Raw genomic sequence first — 16,098 nt, 5'->3', positions numbered from 1 at the left:
AAAGAAGCAGTTCCATTAGGTGCATGGCGCGCGAGGCTCGAGTACATACTGCCTCGACGCGGTCGGTCGCAGCGGCATGGCGCATGCAGGGCGCGTTGAAACAGAGGGCCAGCTGCACACGTAGGCTCGCAGCCAGTGCGTGTGCACGTCGAGAAGCGGGCGACCAGCATGCGCGTGTGCAAACGGGTTCGCAGTTCTGCGTTCGTGGTCCGATCGTGTTCGGTGGCGCACGCGCACATCCAATGGCTCCCGCAGCGTTGATGAGCTTGCCGGGGCCTGCGCCTTGGAAGAGCCCGCAAGTGGGCACCTGGACGCGAACACGGCCGCCCCCTCGCCAGTCCGGAGAGAACGCGCTAGTGCTACGCGTAGAGACAATCTATACTCTACTCCTCGCCCGCCCTGCTCCTGCCTTCATCTCTCTCCTCGACCGTGTCCCGCTTGTCGACTTGCTGCTTCGCTGTCTGTCTTACCAATTGAGTGTTGAATGGGACGTGAGCTTCGATTCATCGTGTGAAGAAGACGAAAGCACAGAGGCGTTGCTCCGACGACTGCACTGGTCCACCGCGTTCCTTCCACGCCAGGCCCCGCCATCGCGCGTCTTCCATCTCTACTCGACACAGCGTCCACATACACGGCACTCTTGCTGGACGGAGCCACGTACTCACTTCGTTCTCGTGCAGCTCTGCCCAAGGACATCGACACTGCTCGCAATGGCCCTCTTTACGCGCCAGCCCTTCGCCGAGCTAGGCGCCCCACGCCTCCAGGCCCTCCAGAGCGCGAAGAACAGGCAGAATGGTAAGCAATCGCCCTCTGCGGTCGACTTCCTGATCGCTAAACGCGTGACCTCCAGCTTTCACGCCTGATTCCAACTCCAAGTTTGCGTCTCCACTCAAGCCAAGCCCCACTGCATCCACGGGGAAGCGTAGCCGCGGCCCGGCCATCTTCGAGGACAACGATTCCGAGAACGTCGACCCCTCCATGCTCAACTCACCCACCAAGAAGTCCAGGACTACCGATGGATCCTCGAAGCTTTCCAAGTTCTCCCTAGTGCCGTCGCCGCTGAAGACAAGGGAGCCCTTCACCGCCTCCCCTTCCATCCCATCTCTGCGCAAAGCTCTCACGTCGCCAAACACCACGACCTCCACGCCTATCAGCCACAGCCGCGGATCGCCCAAGCACAAGCGCATCGGTGCTCTGTCCAAACGCCGCGCTTCAACCTCGCCTTTCCGCCGCGTCGATCCTCCTTCCTTCTCAGCGCACAGCAGCCCCGCTCTCCCCTTCTCCATCGACGCCGCTCTCAGCGGAACCATCCCTAATTACACGCCCAAGCCTGTCGCCACTCCCACTCCAGCGCCTATCTCTGGCTTCCCCCCTGTCGAGTCATCAAACCATGTCGACGACTCGATGCCCAAATCGTGGTTCTTCGAGATCCACGAGGACACCCCGGAGCAGGAAGCCGCCAACCTAATGGAGCACTCCGCTTCCGTGTTAGACATCTCATCCGATGATGATGCAGCGACCAAGGCGCGCAACGAGGAGCTCGAGTGTGGGAAGGAGAATATCCCGCCGCCCGACTTCACTCTCTCCCAAAGTCAACCTCGCAGCCCCTCCTTGGATGCTGCTGTACCGGGAGCAGGTGTCAAGATGCCGAGGCTGAGGGAGGTCAAGCAGGATGCCATGGACGAAGACCGCAAGCCGTTGGGAGATTTGCCTGCAGCTGAGTTCTACGCCGAGGGGTGTGATGCTAAGACTTTTGTCACTGTTGATGCGGGCATTGAGCGGCCAAGTGGGTTGAGCAAGGAGTTCGAGTTTAATTGTTCGACGCCAGAGAAGCCTGCGCTAGCCCCCATACAAGAGCCTTTGGAGAAGGCAGAAGAGGCTGTCGTCGTGTATGCGGATGAGAATGTCGTCCCCGTTGCGCAAGAGGAAGCCGCCGTTTCTGCCTCAGAACCGCAAGTGGTTGCGAGCGAGGCTCCTTGATGAGCCCTTCTCTTCGTGGTCTGGGCTTTACCTAATGTTTCTTACGATGGACGATAGCGATGGTTGGCGTTACTACGGGATATGCTGCAATGCCTCTGCTCTTGTTCTACTCTTCTGGTCCGGTCTGATTTGGTTGTACATCATGGCGCTTTGGGACTCTTAAACGATACCTGGTACTATTGTTCTGATACTTGGGCGTTACTGCTTAGCGAGTCACTTCCTTAAATCTCAAGGGATTGTTTGTTGACATGCGTATTTGTTTTGGTGTTGTGTGGATGCTGATGCTGATACAATAATAGCGGCTATGCGTGAGGATGACGCGTGCTGGGACAGTGGGCGTCTCGCAGCGGACGCGAGTGTGACGTGTGAGTGGTGCTATCTAAGCGCCCGACAACTCGAACCTTTCAGGAATTGGCACAGGCAACTCGGCGCTCATACCACTACAAGCATGCTGCTAAAGGAATCTACGTTACGGTGTGTGCCACAAGATTATGGGTGGACTTGAAAGTCTTTGGCCTTCATGCCCAGGACTGAACTTGCTGATGCATCACCAAACTCTACATGCAAAGCTGAAGTTCGTAATAACAGACATACACGAGCGTCTGCCTCTCAGCGAACGACAGTGCAGAATTGCGTCTCCGCCCCAGTATAATTTTGTGGATTACCCGAAAAATATTGAGAGCCTGAAAACATACACGGTACGGAAAATGATTTGGTAATACGAGAATCACAGTCGCGAACCTGTCGTGCTTCGACCGCCTGACTCCTGGCGTGACCTCTTCCCACTTCAAGACGAGAGGAAGGGTTTCGTGCCAACCCCGTACATTGCATCGAGCCGCAATTGAGCTTGAACGAGAATGCAAGCTGGCACGAGGCATCCACCTTCCTGGGGCGAAGCGATTGGCTACACCTGGAAACCTTTCTCGCGGCTCACGAACGAAAGGTTCGACACGACGGCACCCGGCCGCAGCTTTATTGTAACTTCGGGCGAGCAAATGTACTGTCATATGAGTCGAACCGCTATGTCGCTGCTCTGGTGACGAAAGGCTACTACCGTGTTTATACCGGCTATGAGGACATGCTTACTGCCGAATTGGTCGCTCTTGCTGAGAAAAGAGGTACGACCGGTACCCGGATTAAAGCTACTATGCGATGATGACCTTAGTCGAGGTTCTCATCAGATAGGCCTCAGCAGCCAATCCCCTCCTCGTTCCCCTTCAAAAGGTCCGCAGAGCTCGTCGTACTCAAGCCAGTTGAACCTCAAAGTCCATTGCTGACCATCATGGTCGCCACCGTCAGCATGAACCCACTCTTCACTATAATCCGAAGGTTCGTCGCCCCACACTCTCCGAGCACCCGTCATGTCCCCGATCCGACATTCGTCCAAACCCTTGAGCATACAAAACACCGTCTCCATTGTATCTTTCATGAGCTTGTGGCCCGCCTGTTCGCGCAAGAAGGTCGCCCATGGCATTGTATGCTCATCTGAATGACGGTCCCAGCATGCATGGATGTTCTCCGTATTCCGGAAAAGATTGCTGAGTCGTATGCGCCCGCCTGACCAGTAGCTGTCTATACAGACGTCCGCTAGCTTCAGTACTTTTAAGTGCTTGAAAGCCTTCCCCAGATCCGCTAAAAGGTCAACCAGTTCTAGAGAGTCTTGAATTGATTCGACAATAGTGAAGACGCCAAGATATCGCAGCTTAGGCCAACCTTGTGCTAGGCACGTTATCTCGGCCACCGACCAGCGGGCGCTCGCTTCGATATGGGAGACATTTGGCGCAAAATTTGCATAGCGTTCAAGATCGATCGTGTTGAGACGAGCGCTGTCGGCATGGCTGAGCAGGCCAAGATGCTCAACACGAGGGCAGTATTGAAGCAGAAAGACTGTCGATTGCTCGATCACCAAAGTGGTAACATTGCTAAAGTATAGCGGAGACGACAGGGTCCAATTTTCGAACGCGTTCTTGAAGACTTGACTCCATCGGCCGGAGGCTCGCAGACGTAGATGCTCGAGGCTTGTGGTTTCGGAAAGGAATCTCACAACATCGTCTGCAGGCCTCGTGTCGCAACTACCATTTGCCTCATCGAAATGTACCCAGTCGGCGTGTTCTATCCGCAACTTTTGCATGCTTCTGCAGAGATCGGCATCCTTGGAAAGGCACGCGATCGCTTCGCGGTTTGTGTCCCAGTGGCTCGGTTGATAATTGGGTTTTGGAGGCTCAATCAGAACAATAGACTTCATCAGAAGAGGTCGCAAAAGACAATGGAACTGTCGACTGACAAAGGATAAATTCTTCAGCGGCGTTGGTCCAAGGGCCACGTGATGAGTGTCGCGTTCGTCTTGGACCAGGCAATCGATGATGTTCAACAAAAGCTCATTACTAAGAGTTGTCAAAGATGGCCCACGTCGGGCGTTTGGATGGATGATCACGAGTGTAGGCATTGGGATGTGACAGATTTACAGATCAAACGGAGAAATTCATCAGGCGAAGGCTGAACAGTGCCCGTGCGTACTGGAGGTGTTAGGCGGCAGCCTAAAACTTGAACCATAACTCGATAGAAGTGGAACGTAGGCAACTGTCCGGAGTTGAGTTTGAAATGATTTGCGGCGAGGCAGTGTATTCAACAATGTATATCTTCGATTCCATTGTGTATCTTTGAATATGTTCGTTTTCCTGTCGACTGAACTACAGCCCCGTCTTCAGAGTCTAGTTTTTCGTTTCGATAATTATTGCCAACAAAAAGTACATAGAAAGCAAGTGGTATCACCAAACAATAGAACCCAATCCTTCCCGTCTCTCTACTCACTCTTCCACCAACCATGCCAGTGTAACAGTAGGACTCTTCGCAAATCCATCCTTCTCCACGCCTAGCTTTAACCAACAATTCGCCCCACCATTGACATTATATTGATGGCTCAAGTCCTCCGCCAGTGCCACACCCCTACATGGTGTATCCGTCTTGTTGCCCACATTGTACGAGCTGCACGCATCGATGCAGGCCTGCAGCGTGTAAGCTGTGAACCACATGATGTCGTTGTTTCCGAAATCGGTGTCATCCTGGCAATTGTACTTGTCGGTGGTGGAGCTACCAGAGGCGGAAGAGGAGATGATGGAGCTAGGGCAGGTGTTGTCTATTCGAAGGATTTCAGAAGGGGATTTCGGAACGTAGGGCGGTTCGGTGGAGGAGGTGGATGTGGGTGTAGGCGCGGAAGTGGAGCAGGCCGTGGCTGTTACTGTGACCGTTTCTTTGGCTGATGTTTGGCTGGTAGATCGTGAACTGTCTCTGAGGCAGGTTAGTCGTGTCGCTTGACGCCATGCTTGCGAAACGTAGATTACTAGGCGCTTGGAATAGAAGGCAACAGTTACGAATAGCAAAAACATACCTCGCATTGCTCACTGCAATAGAACCGCCTACACCTCCTCCTACTGCTGCGGCCACTACCACTATAGCGAGAATGATCGCGAGCCAGAATGTCGACCTTCGTACACCGCATATGAGTGGTGTGCTTGGTGGTGGTACGTTACGATCCTCACCACCCACTGGTGCGTATTCGCCTTTTGAAGGCAGCTCTTGATGCTGTTCTACATACTGATATGGAGCAGGATAGTGTTGATTTGGTGCTGATGCTGAGTGATCGACCTCGAGACCCGTTGGTGACGACGCAACCTCGGGCAGATTGGACATCTTGATTGTACGAACCGAAGACTCCAAGACAAGAAGAAGCAGTACCAGATTGCGAGCTCCGCGAGGGCTGACCTTGTATTTTTAGGGCCCATGAATTTGGGTGCCGCAATGTCGCTTTATTTGTCCGTATGAACTGAGACGCACATTTGCAACTTCATGTTTAACCAATAAATGCTTGCCAATTTACGCCCAGCGAGGCGCAGGACGGGCGAAGCTCGTCGGGTTGGCTGTCAATTGGAGGCCTGGGACCTAAGCGGTGTTGCGACGGGGGGCTGGAACACACGCGCGAGAATGCTAATACGCCCGACATCTGAGCAGAGCCCCATAAGACATGAACAAGAGCCTACGCCAACCGACTTGATCTTTGAGTTTTCCGAGCTACCTACCCATTCCATACGTGCTCGAGATAAAATTCGCCCTATTACGCTTCGCCCTTTTCGAAGACTTCCTCGTTTCCATAGAAGCCCGCCCCATCCTTCGTCGTAGCATTCAGTCTCTCGAGAATATATTCTCCTGCTCCGATCGGCCGGTATTTTGGCTTCTCTCCGTCTTTTAAGCATGTCGGTAGCGTCTCAATGACCTCCTCATAGTTGACAGAGAAAAAGAACGGTACGCTATATCTGACCTGGTTGCTTCTATTAACAACGCGATGAATGGTCGACTTGTACACATCATTTGTCCACCGCATCATGAAGTCCGCGACGTTGATGATGAACGCGTCGGGGATATGTGTCGCAACGTGCCAATGACCAGATGGTTTGAGGATCTCGAGACCAGGCGTAGTCGAAGAAAGCAAGAGTGTAAAACACTCATAGTCGGAATGGGCGCCTAAACCGATTTGTTCCTTCTGCTGAGCTGACTCTGACACGGTGGGCTGAGAATTCTTAGGTGGAGGGTAGTAAAGCAAGCGTGCGATACCTCCCGGATGCGTGGTCATAGAATCAAAGTGATTCTCTGGTAGGTCTAGGGAAAGCGCAAAGAGTCTGAACATATGGCGAGCAAGATTCAGTACCTAACACGCATTAGCCGACAGCGCAAGCAACCCGTCAATGCAGACCCACAGCGCCATAATACTCGCCAACACCCTCATAAAATCCCGGTATTACCGCTTCGTTCGGCCAAAGGTTCGCTTTCTCGTCACTTCCGTCTAAATTTCTGTATTTTCCATCTCCACCGCTTCGGTCTAAGCCCTCTTCATACCCAAAATTGAAACCCTCCTTCGATTCCAAATCGCCGGCAAGCGAGGTATATTCGCTGGGCTCCCACCCATACCCGTACTTACTCCGTTTGATGTGCAGATCTTGTTTGGAGGCTGGAGGCAATTTGAAGAAGCGCTCTGCTTGCTGTAAGATAGACTGCAGAGTACTGGAAGGGATGCCGTGGTGCGTGACGTAGAAGAAGCCTGAGGTAGTGCACGCTTGTCGTATCTGTAAGGCTACAGACTTTCGATCGTCGAGTGATTGAGAATATGATGGCGTAAGGTCAATCACAGGAATTGTGAAGTCGGCATCGCTTATCGTGTCTTTAGCTGCCAGACGGGATGCAAGGTATGTTGTTGAGCGGGCTTCTTGCTTGGTGACTGAATCAGCCGCAATGGATTGAATGGTAGCTGTGGCCATAGTGAATTTAAAAACCTGCCGTTCTTTCGGTCGATGTTGTGGGAGGGGTTTGTGTTGGCAGGAGGAGGACTGAAGATAACATGGAGTTTAAGTCTAGTACGCTTTCCCGATATGGAAAGCTCCTTCAGAAAGGGTGGGGTAAGTGCAACAGCAGCTCTCCGAGACGCTCACTGTTTGTTTGCGCAACAACGTATCCGGCTTCGTGTGTTGAGCATTCCGTAAGAAATAAGTCAAGTTCACGAATCGAAAACTAAAATACAGTTCAGAGCTCCCGACCCTTCGCCCTTGTTATCCCATCTGCAATCTTTCCAGCAATAGCATAAATAGTCGCGCTTAGATGCCCACTGATCTGAGTTGGAAAGACACTTGCGTCGACAACCCGCACATTCTTCGCACCATACAACTTTCCTTCACTATCGACCACACCGCCCAGCTCTCTACTCCTCATAGCCGCCGTGCTCACCGGGTGCGAATTCGACCCGAATGCGCCGGCGATCCATTTGTACCACGCAGGATCTCTCAAGCCCGCACTTGTAGGAACCGCATCCGTCCCTGGCGCGACTTCGGCAGTGACGTACTCGGAGAGTGGCGCCGTAGAGAAATATTCGCGGATCTTCAGGGCGGCCGCCGTCTGAACGATGGTATCGATCGGCAGCTGCAGGAAGTTCGGGTTGATGCTTGGTATGCGCGTTGGAGACGTTGATGTTATGTGGACGGAGCCACGAGAGAAGGGCAGGAGCGCCCAGAATGCGACTGTGATTGCGTTGCCGTTGGGGAACCATACGACTTCTACGAGGGGTACCGTGCTATTGGACGACCATGCTAGATCGAGTTGTAGTTCAATCAACTTCCCTTCTCTCTCGACCGTGCTCTCATTAGGTGGCAGGTCTGCGATGATCTTGCGCGCATAGTCGCTGCTATTCGCTCGGAGCTTGGCCACTATGTCGGGTAGTTCTGTACCAAAAAGATCGGAAGCTGTGAGATAGGTTACGAAGCTGGGGTACCCCGTCCAGTTTGTGGTGGAGGTGTAAGATATCGCACTGTTGGGCTGATCTTGTAGGTTGGCGCCGACAGCTGGAAGGTCAATTACTGGGTCAATGCCTAACCCTTGTAGGATTGTCGGATTTCCGACGCCGGAGAGTTCCAAAAGGGCGGGTGAGCGAAGCGAGCCAGCGGCGAGAATTACCTCCTTCGAGGCATACAGGCTGTCGGTGGCATTGCTCAAAGTGAGGACCTCGACCGCTTCTGCGACTGCTTCCCCGGATCTGGAACTTTCGGTCCAAATAATCCGGGTCGCGGTGGTGTTGAGGAACACTTTTAAGTTCGCGCGCTGTTTTGCAATGGGGTAGTAGAACGCATTGGCGGCGTCCTCGCGTGTGTTCGTCGTTGAATTCTGTGTGAATGGCCATGTTGAGAAGCCACCCATCCTTCCACCATTGGCATCCTTGTTCCATCGGACCCCTAGGTTCTCACTCGTTTTCCTAAGGATGTCAAATATCCCTTGTTTTGTGAAGTATTTGTTCCAGCCCACTGAAAGTGCCCCGTCGTAGTCATGGAACCCCTCGTCGAACGTAGCCCCATTCTCCGCGTTCTCCGGATTTGGGGGCTGAAAACGTTCTTGCGACCGGTAGTACTCGAACACATTGTCCCAATTCCACCCATCGTTGCCGAATGCTTCCCACTGGTCGACCTGCTCTTGCTCTGCGCGCAGATAGGTCATCCCATTGATCAAGGTTGTCCCACCTAGGCCCTTTCCTCCCGAGTAGGTGAGACTCCGATTGAGTGCATATTTCTGGGGTGCGCTAGGGTAGCCCCAATCAAGCGTAGACCCAACTCCTAGGAAGAAACCTTCTACGTCCGTCACAAGAGGGTTGTATCGTTCGTCGGCTCCAGCTTCGATTACAGCGACGCTGACGCTGGCGTCAGCAGATAGTCGATTCGCAAGTACGAGGCCGGCCGGGCCTGCACCGACGATCACATACTCGAATGTCTGTTTGGATGTTGCCGCTGCTTGGGCCACGGAAGCAGTGCCGAACACAATTGCGACGAGGGGAAGCATGTTGACGAGCGGTGCAGAAACGCGCAAATAAGGGAATACTGACGCTGTTATAGACGGTCCGACATGGAGATCGTCTCCCCTTGGATGGCATCGTAGCGTATACTAGGCTCTTTTTGGAAGGTGTCGCCCGTTGACTCTACAAGTTTAGTCATATATACGTGGTGACCCTACAAGTGGAAAACAGAGTAAGGATTGGACACTGAAGTAAGAGAATTTTGTTCTTCTGGGATAAGTCAAAGTGCTCGACCTGGAGGAGAATGCGGGGTGGCGGGGTTGCGGGGAAAATTGCCGTGTAGGCCACTTGATCAACGACACTCTAAACATATACTGCAGTGAAGCATGAAGGATTCCGAGTGTACAGTCTTTGGACTTGGAGCCTTCGGAAACTTTATTTTTCTATGAGGTCGATGTCTAGAGCGGGGTTATTCACCAGTCCACAATCCTGGGGGGCATCGGATACGTGGCGAAGGGCGCGCAGGTCCGAACAATTCCTTGATATTTAGTCGCAGTGGCGTAATCGATTACTTTGGCGCACCTCGTCGCTCTCCCTTTGCCATTCTCAGCTTCTGCACTGTGCTAACCGGCCGCACCGGGTTCAGTGTCGGGTTAGGGCTCTGCGTGACAGGGATGGCAGCTGCATGTGTGCTCTACATAAATGTATGGGCGGGCAACTGGCGGATAAATGTGAAGATGGATGTGGGAGCTGAAAACAGCGAGGTTATACGTAAAGACGGTGTCGAGGGTACCGCAGGCGTTGGCGAGAAAGAATTGGAGTTAAGGTATACTCTGTAGACATGAACTCATATTTGCGGGTATAGGATTTTGGTAGTATCAAGATTGAGTTGAGGTTCGATTGCACGCTATACCTGTGTTGCCTATTCCTACACACATGCATTTCATCGTTCCCTATACATACCCCTCAAGCAAACGCACACCATCATCTCTTAGCGTTTGTCAACAATAGACCAATCATGCAGCAGTCAGACCTCTCTATGGATGCGCGCAACAAGCACGAAAGCAGTCCACTGCGCCAACATGGCCGAGAAAACTCACCATGGTGTGGTATGAATCATGTGAAGCCCCCGGAGGAAAGAGAGGATGGTATGGGAAAGCTCCGTACCCATGCATAAATCGAAATCGACAAACATGAACTCCCCAATGCCTCCGACGCCAAATATGCATGCTGTTCACGCTCGATCGATCACCGTGGTCTCCATACCCTGACCCGCCCGTCGTCACCCGCACTCGCAAAACACCTCGGATCCGAAGGGTGCCACGCGACGGCATTTACGCATCCCTCGTGCGCGTCCAGCGCCTCCACCAGTAGCCCATTTGCGTTGTTTCTCCAGATGTACACCCTGCCATCTACAATATTGTTAGCTCGTCCATTACCTCTCGGGAACTTGACGGCATCGGGCGACGTACCTTCACTGCCACTGACCACGAAGTTCTCGTCTGCGCCACCGAAACTGCTCCTGATGATGAAGTTCTCTTGTATCTGGCCCTCGAACCCCTGTACCTCCCGCCCAGTGTCGATCTCTATGAGGCGAATTTTATTCTTGTTCATAGAGATGAGCATGTGTCTTGAGTCCGAGCTTATTGTAACGCTCGTCAACTTGACGTCAGCGAAATGCCATTCGCACAGTTTCTCTCGTGACCGGAAGTCGTATACTTGGATCTTATTCTCAAGGAGGACGACAAGTCTCGAACCGTCGGGCGAAATGGCAAGATCGTTGACTCTGACACTGTCGTTGTGGTGTGGGGCGAAAGCGTGTACAAGGTGACCATCTAGGTCCCAAATGCAGCATCCGTATTTGGTGTCCTGTGAACCAATGACAACGTGCGTGCCAGATGGCGCCCAGGCAGCAGTTGTGCATGGGTAGGTGAAATCGCTGATCAATCTCAGGCACGTGCCCGTCTTGACATCCCATATCCGAGCGGAATTCTCCTGTTGTGCACAGCATGTTATAATCTTCGTGTCGTCAGGACTCCACGCTAAATGGGTAACTCCAGAGTCATGCTCATCTAACTGGTGCAGAGTCTTGTACGTCGTAGCGTCGTAGATAACAATCGTCTTGTCTTTGCTTGTCGATGCCAGCTTAGTACCATCGTGCGAGTATTTGAGATACCACACTTCATCGTGATGACCCTTCAATTCCAGTACAGGTTTCATAGGGAAGTCGTCGCGATCGCAATTGTGGTCAACGTACAGCGATGGAGAGTCAGCAGTATTGTGATAGAGACAATTCGATATCCAGCCATCCTTGACTTCGTCGAGAAGACCAACTAGTCGGTGCTCCGGAATCATCACACTAGGTGATATTGATTCTGTTAAGGTTAGTGGCGGTTTCACTGTAGGGAGGCTGATGCGGCTTACTAGAGAGCTCGGAGAGTAGGAGTGTACGTGATTCGCCATCGGCGCCGTCCCAAGTGGCCTGTAGCTTAAGATCTTCCGCAGATGGACACATCATAAGACTGCACAATTAGTAAAGTTTGCAGTGTCATGTGAACGAAAGAAACGTACCTAGAAAGAATGTGCAGCCGACCAACGTCCTGATGAAGAGGTGTCAACTCTTGCCGCAGCACCATTAGGGCCTTGCCCAGATCTCTTCTTTCAAGGAGCTCAAGATACTTTTGCTGCTTCAGCCAAAACAGCATCTCGTCCCGATTCGCACCTTCGGCGAGCGGCAGCCCTTCGGCGCGGTGTGATTGTGCTATTGACCGCGACTTCGCCCATGACTTGCCATATCCTGCCGAATTATCAAGGTGGATACCTCCACCATTATCATATGAATGTGTGCCGAATAATAGCTCTTCTGCCTCAGCCCAGTCTCCGTTGAGAACAGCAGTACGGAATGCCGCTACCGTGGGGCCTTCCAGAGTATATCCACTCTCTTTCACCAAAGCTCCGGCAGCGTCGCTATACCCCAAGTCTGATAAGCTTTGTATGAGTATCCGCGTGACCTCTTCCCTATCGTGGCCAAAAAAGGACGGCGACAGGGCCTTCACACTGGCTACCGAGCTTCCATTTGTATAGGAGCCGTTGCTCTCGGGCTTGTGGGGGTCTCCGTTGGCGATCTTGCCCAGCGTCGACCTGGGCCCGGGCGAGCGCGTGGATCCATTGGTGTAGCTCTGTGTGGGAGAGTGGGACCGTTTTGAAGCATCGCTGTCAAGGCGCATTGTCCCGTCTGTTCTGCGCCTGCGTTTCTTGATGGGACGTGAGGACCGGCCTCGCTCGATAGGAGGGTCGGAGGTCTCCGAGAGGTCGTCGCTCTCTTCGGAGCCGCGTCTGCGTTTGGGTGCAAGCGGGCGTGTGGTTGCGGTTGTGGTTGTGGTGACAGCTACCGGATCGTGTTCAGCGCTGGGTTGGCGCTGGTCGTGGGGATGGTGGGCAGAGAGTTCTGGGGAAGGAGGAGCTGGGGAGTTCGGGATGGTTGGGCGGTCGGAGGCGTTTGGGGAAGGGACGTTTGGGGCGGTTTCGTCTGCCAGGACGAACGCTGGGGAAAGTTACCCGCAATGATGCGAGTACACGTTCAGAGAGGCGGCGGTGCCCTCAGATGGCGCGCTGTCGGGACGTAGGAGGACTCATAGGATGCTCAAGCACCGTCAAGCTCACGCGGTTCGGGGGGAGTCGCGGGCGGGCGTGTGGAAGTAACGGGCGGTGGCGGGCAAGCTCCGTGGTGGTGAGCACTTGACGATGTCACCAGCGGACGTGATGAGGCGAGCTGTCAGCCAAGCGGATGCCTGATTCGCGGGCCGTTGTACCCTCCGGGAGCGATGTACACCCCGGTAGGAGTATGAATGATAGCGGGCGGCAAGTGGTGCAAGGTGTAGCTGCGAGTGTCGGTGTCGAATAGCTCGAGGTGCTCACAGGCACAAGCGGCGAGATGCTGGACTACGCTACCATTAACCTTGTTCCGGTCCTCCAAGCCGCCCCGTCACATACCAAATCACAACATCCACAGCACAGGGGGCGATAGCCTGTGGAGCCAGGTGTACGAGCTACGGTATCCAGCTACATTCAACGAAGTATACCATGCGAGATGCCCAGGTGCGCGCTGCTCGAGGTACAAGACATGCGCGGCTGGAGCTTCGGTCCAACCCTTGTCACGCGGGAGCTTCCTCTGCAATCGCCGCGATAAGAAACACACTAACCCACACATTGCCCCGCCCCAGCCGCCGCTGGACCATTGCCAAATGCAAACACAGCATTGTGTGCTTTCTTGCTGTTGCATTGTGAAATCCGTCTGCTTGTTCTTGGGACCGGCCAATCAAAATCGCCCTTGCACACGTCACATGAAACAGGGCGAACCTTGGAAGCGCTGTCGTTTGACCGGTCCAACCAATGCCATGATAGCCGGTCCAACCTCAGATGAAAGGTGGTAGCTGGTACCCTTGCAGGATGGGTAAATCTTGCTTGGGCCCTCACAACATTGTCTGGATCCGACAGAGCTAGCTTTGAGTGCTCGCCTATGTAGTGTACCCAAGTAGCTGTGGTGGCACGTGGATGGACAAAAGAATGTACGTGCAATTCAGGGACGTGATGTTTGCTCATTGGGTCAGGTACTTGTGGTTCTAGAAACGTCCAATTCGTCATTACCTTACCTAGAACCTCATCGTGGCGTTGTTGCCTGCGTCGGCTTCGTGTTGCCTGCATGTATTAGCCGTGCTCTTGCTCGAACATGCACTATCTGTACGTATGTCAAGCATACCGTGGGGCGCACTTACTTGAACCAGTTGAGGAATTGGAACATGGATGCCTTAGGTGTTCGCTCCAAGCTCGTGTAGTTGACATACTGCAGCCCAAACCTCACTTGGCTGCCCTGTCCCCACTCAAAGTTGTCGAAGATGGCCCATCCCCAAGCACCCGTCACGTTCACCTAAGCTTCATCAGCACACTTCAACAGGTAATGAGCGGACATTTCCCCACCTTATCCTCATGAATACACAACAAAAGCTGATCCAGGTAATGCTGGAAGTAATCCGCCCTCCTCAGATCCCAAAGTGCCGGGGCAAGAGTAGTCCACTGCCCCTCAAAAGGCTCACTGAAGCCGAACTCAGTGACCACAATGTCGGGGATCGAGGGGAAGAGCTTGGTGGTGATATGCTTGAGGTATTTGCGGATTCCTGATGGCGCTGAGTATAGCCAGTTCATTGTGGGGTCTGCGGCTGGACCCAGCGGGAAGCCGATAGGGGAGATGGAGCTGGAGCCTGCGCACTCTGGGAATCCTGGGTGGGAACGGTTCGACGCGCAGGCTTCGACGCCGCCGGTGATTTCGTAGGCCATGAAGGAGGAATACGCATCGATGGCGAAGAAGTCGCAGGATCCTTTGATAAGATCCTTCTCGTCTTGTGATAGCTCAGGAAGTAAATCACCCAGCGTATCCCTCAGCGTCTCCGGGTAGTCACCATCCGTCCAAGGACCGCCGAACCACCCAATCGAGAAGTCGTAGTTGCGTTGGGCTGCCTCATCATCTCCAGAGCTAGTGCTGTTCGCTTCAAAATAGTTTCCAGAATTCTTGAAAGTAATGCGTCCGCGGCCTTTGAACTCATTGTGATACCATTTCGCCACCTTGGCGTGGGCGAGGAGGGAATAGTGTCCACATAGGTAACGAGCCTTGTCGCCGCCGGTGACTCCGTTGGGTGCAGGATAGTACTCTCCGGCAGGGTAGTATGAGTATTGCCAGTTGCAGTACTGCGGCTCGTTGATTGTGAACCACTCGTCCACGTACGCGTCATAGCGGGAGATGACAAATTTGGCGTAATTGAAGAAGTGGTCAACGACACGACGATCTGTCCAGCCTCCGTATTCGGCAAAGAGAGCAAGCGGAGTGTCCCAATGGAATAGTGTCACTGCGGGACGTATGCCGGTGGCTACAAACTCGGAAATGACATCGTCATAGTGTTTCACCGCAGCTTCGTTGACCGGACCGTGGCCGAAGGGGAAGATTCGCGGCCACGAGAAGCTAGGACTGAATGCTATAGAATTTTCAGCTGGTAGCTCCAAATGTACGCAACCAGTCTTCGGAGTGCAGTGGAAGCATACCAGGCATACCCAAACCCTTCAGTCTCGCCAAGTCCTGTTTGTACAGCCAGTAATGGCTAGCAACAACATCTCCCGTGGAATTGTCTAATACCTGATTTGGCACCCTGTGGGCCAGCAGCTGGAGGTATGATGTTAGTCTCTATCTCAAGTGCACAGCTTCATGTCAAACGCTCAAGGATTCTCCTTGCTAGTCTTCTTGGTCTCGGATGTATAGGAATTATCCAAACACTCACATCCCAGATACTCGGTCCTTTGCCCTCATCTTTCGCCGCACCCTCAATCTGGTACGAACTACTACTGACACCCCACTTGAATCCCTGTGGCAGCTTCAAATGATCGAGCTCCGGGTAATTCGACCCAACAAGAGCGTGGAAACGGTCGGCGTCAGGTTGTGGGTATGCAGTCGGCTCTGGAGACGGTTCAACCGTTGTAGTCACCGGGCCTGTCGCAACAGGTCCGACCAAATTCCAAAGCTCGTTCAGCGCATTCTCAGAGAAGTCAGTGCGATTAAATGCGGTTGGCTGTGCCGAGGCATTGAAGCTTGCAGTGCGATATCCGGAAGGTAGCGTGAATGTAGGAGACGAGCCATTGGCGGTTTGAGCAGAGACCAGAGAAATAAAGGAGCAAAACAAAGAAAGATGAGAGATAAGGTGAACCATATTTCGAGCTAGCGTCATCGATGGCGGAGGGTGCGACTGCGCAAT

General features: G+C 53.3%; 6 protein-coding genes across 6 annotated transcripts; 1 reads left to right on the top strand and 5 right to left on the bottom strand.

The window, feature by feature from the left end:
* Positions 1–710: 710 nt before the first annotated feature.
* N0V89_010782 (uncharacterized protein) lies at positions 711–1,980 on the top strand (the record flags this gene model as incomplete). Its single annotated transcript, XM_056219523.1, has 2 exons — positions 711–795; positions 851–1,980. 2 exons carry the CDS (start codon positions 711–713, stop codon positions 1,978–1,980), a joined length of 1,215 nt encoding a protein of 404 aa, XP_056066650.1.
* A 2,807-nt stretch (positions 1,981–4,787) lies between these two features.
* N0V89_010781 (uncharacterized protein) lies at positions 4,788–5,375 on the bottom strand (the record flags this gene model as incomplete). The annotated part of the gene is made up of 2 exons (XM_056219522.1): positions 4,788–5,218; positions 5,369–5,375. The coding sequence occupies 2 exons, from the start codon at positions 5,373–5,375 to the stop codon at positions 4,788–4,790; spliced, it is 438 nt and encodes a 145-aa protein (XP_056066649.1).
* Positions 5,376–6,091: 716 nt separating this feature from the next.
* N0V89_010780 (uncharacterized protein) lies at positions 6,092–7,289 on the bottom strand (the record flags this gene model as incomplete). The annotated part of the gene is made up of 2 exons (XM_056219521.1): positions 6,092–6,682; positions 6,732–7,289. The coding sequence occupies 2 exons, from the start codon at positions 7,287–7,289 to the stop codon at positions 6,092–6,094; spliced, it is 1,149 nt and encodes a 382-aa protein (XP_056066648.1).
* A 262-nt stretch (positions 7,290–7,551) lies between these two features.
* N0V89_010779 (uncharacterized protein) lies at positions 7,552–9,348 on the bottom strand (the record flags this gene model as incomplete). The annotated part of the gene is made up of 1 exon (XM_056219520.1): positions 7,552–9,348. The coding sequence occupies one exon, from the start codon at positions 9,346–9,348 to the stop codon at positions 7,552–7,554; it is 1,797 nt and encodes a 598-aa protein (XP_056066647.1).
* A 1,201-nt stretch (positions 9,349–10,549) lies between these two features.
* On the bottom strand, positions 10,550–13,700 carry N0V89_010778 (uncharacterized protein; the record flags this gene model as incomplete). The annotated part of the gene is made up of 4 exons (XM_056219519.1): positions 10,550–11,676; positions 11,726–11,823; positions 11,873–12,845; positions 13,661–13,700. 4 exons carry the CDS (start codon positions 13,698–13,700, stop codon positions 10,550–10,552), a joined length of 2,238 nt encoding a protein of 745 aa, XP_056066646.1.
* A 372-nt stretch (positions 13,701–14,072) lies between these two features.
* Positions 14,073–16,053, bottom strand: N0V89_010777 (uncharacterized protein; the record flags this gene model as incomplete). The annotated part of the gene is made up of 5 exons (XM_056219518.1): positions 14,073–14,228; positions 14,279–15,327; positions 15,395–15,428; positions 15,486–15,512; positions 15,628–16,053. The coding sequence occupies 5 exons, from the start codon at positions 16,051–16,053 to the stop codon at positions 14,073–14,075; spliced, it is 1,692 nt and encodes a 563-aa protein (XP_056066645.1).
* Between the last annotated feature and the right edge of the window lie 45 nt (positions 16,054–16,098).

Source organism: Didymosphaeria variabile (assembly GCF_027946475.1).
Source record: "Didymosphaeria variabile strain IMI 356815 chromosome Unknown scaffold_8, whole genome shotgun sequence".
Classification (NCBI taxonomy): domain Eukaryota; kingdom Fungi; phylum Ascomycota; class Dothideomycetes; order Pleosporales; family Didymosphaeriaceae; genus Didymosphaeria; species Didymosphaeria variabile.
This window is presented reverse-complemented; position numbering and strand designations above follow the sequence as displayed.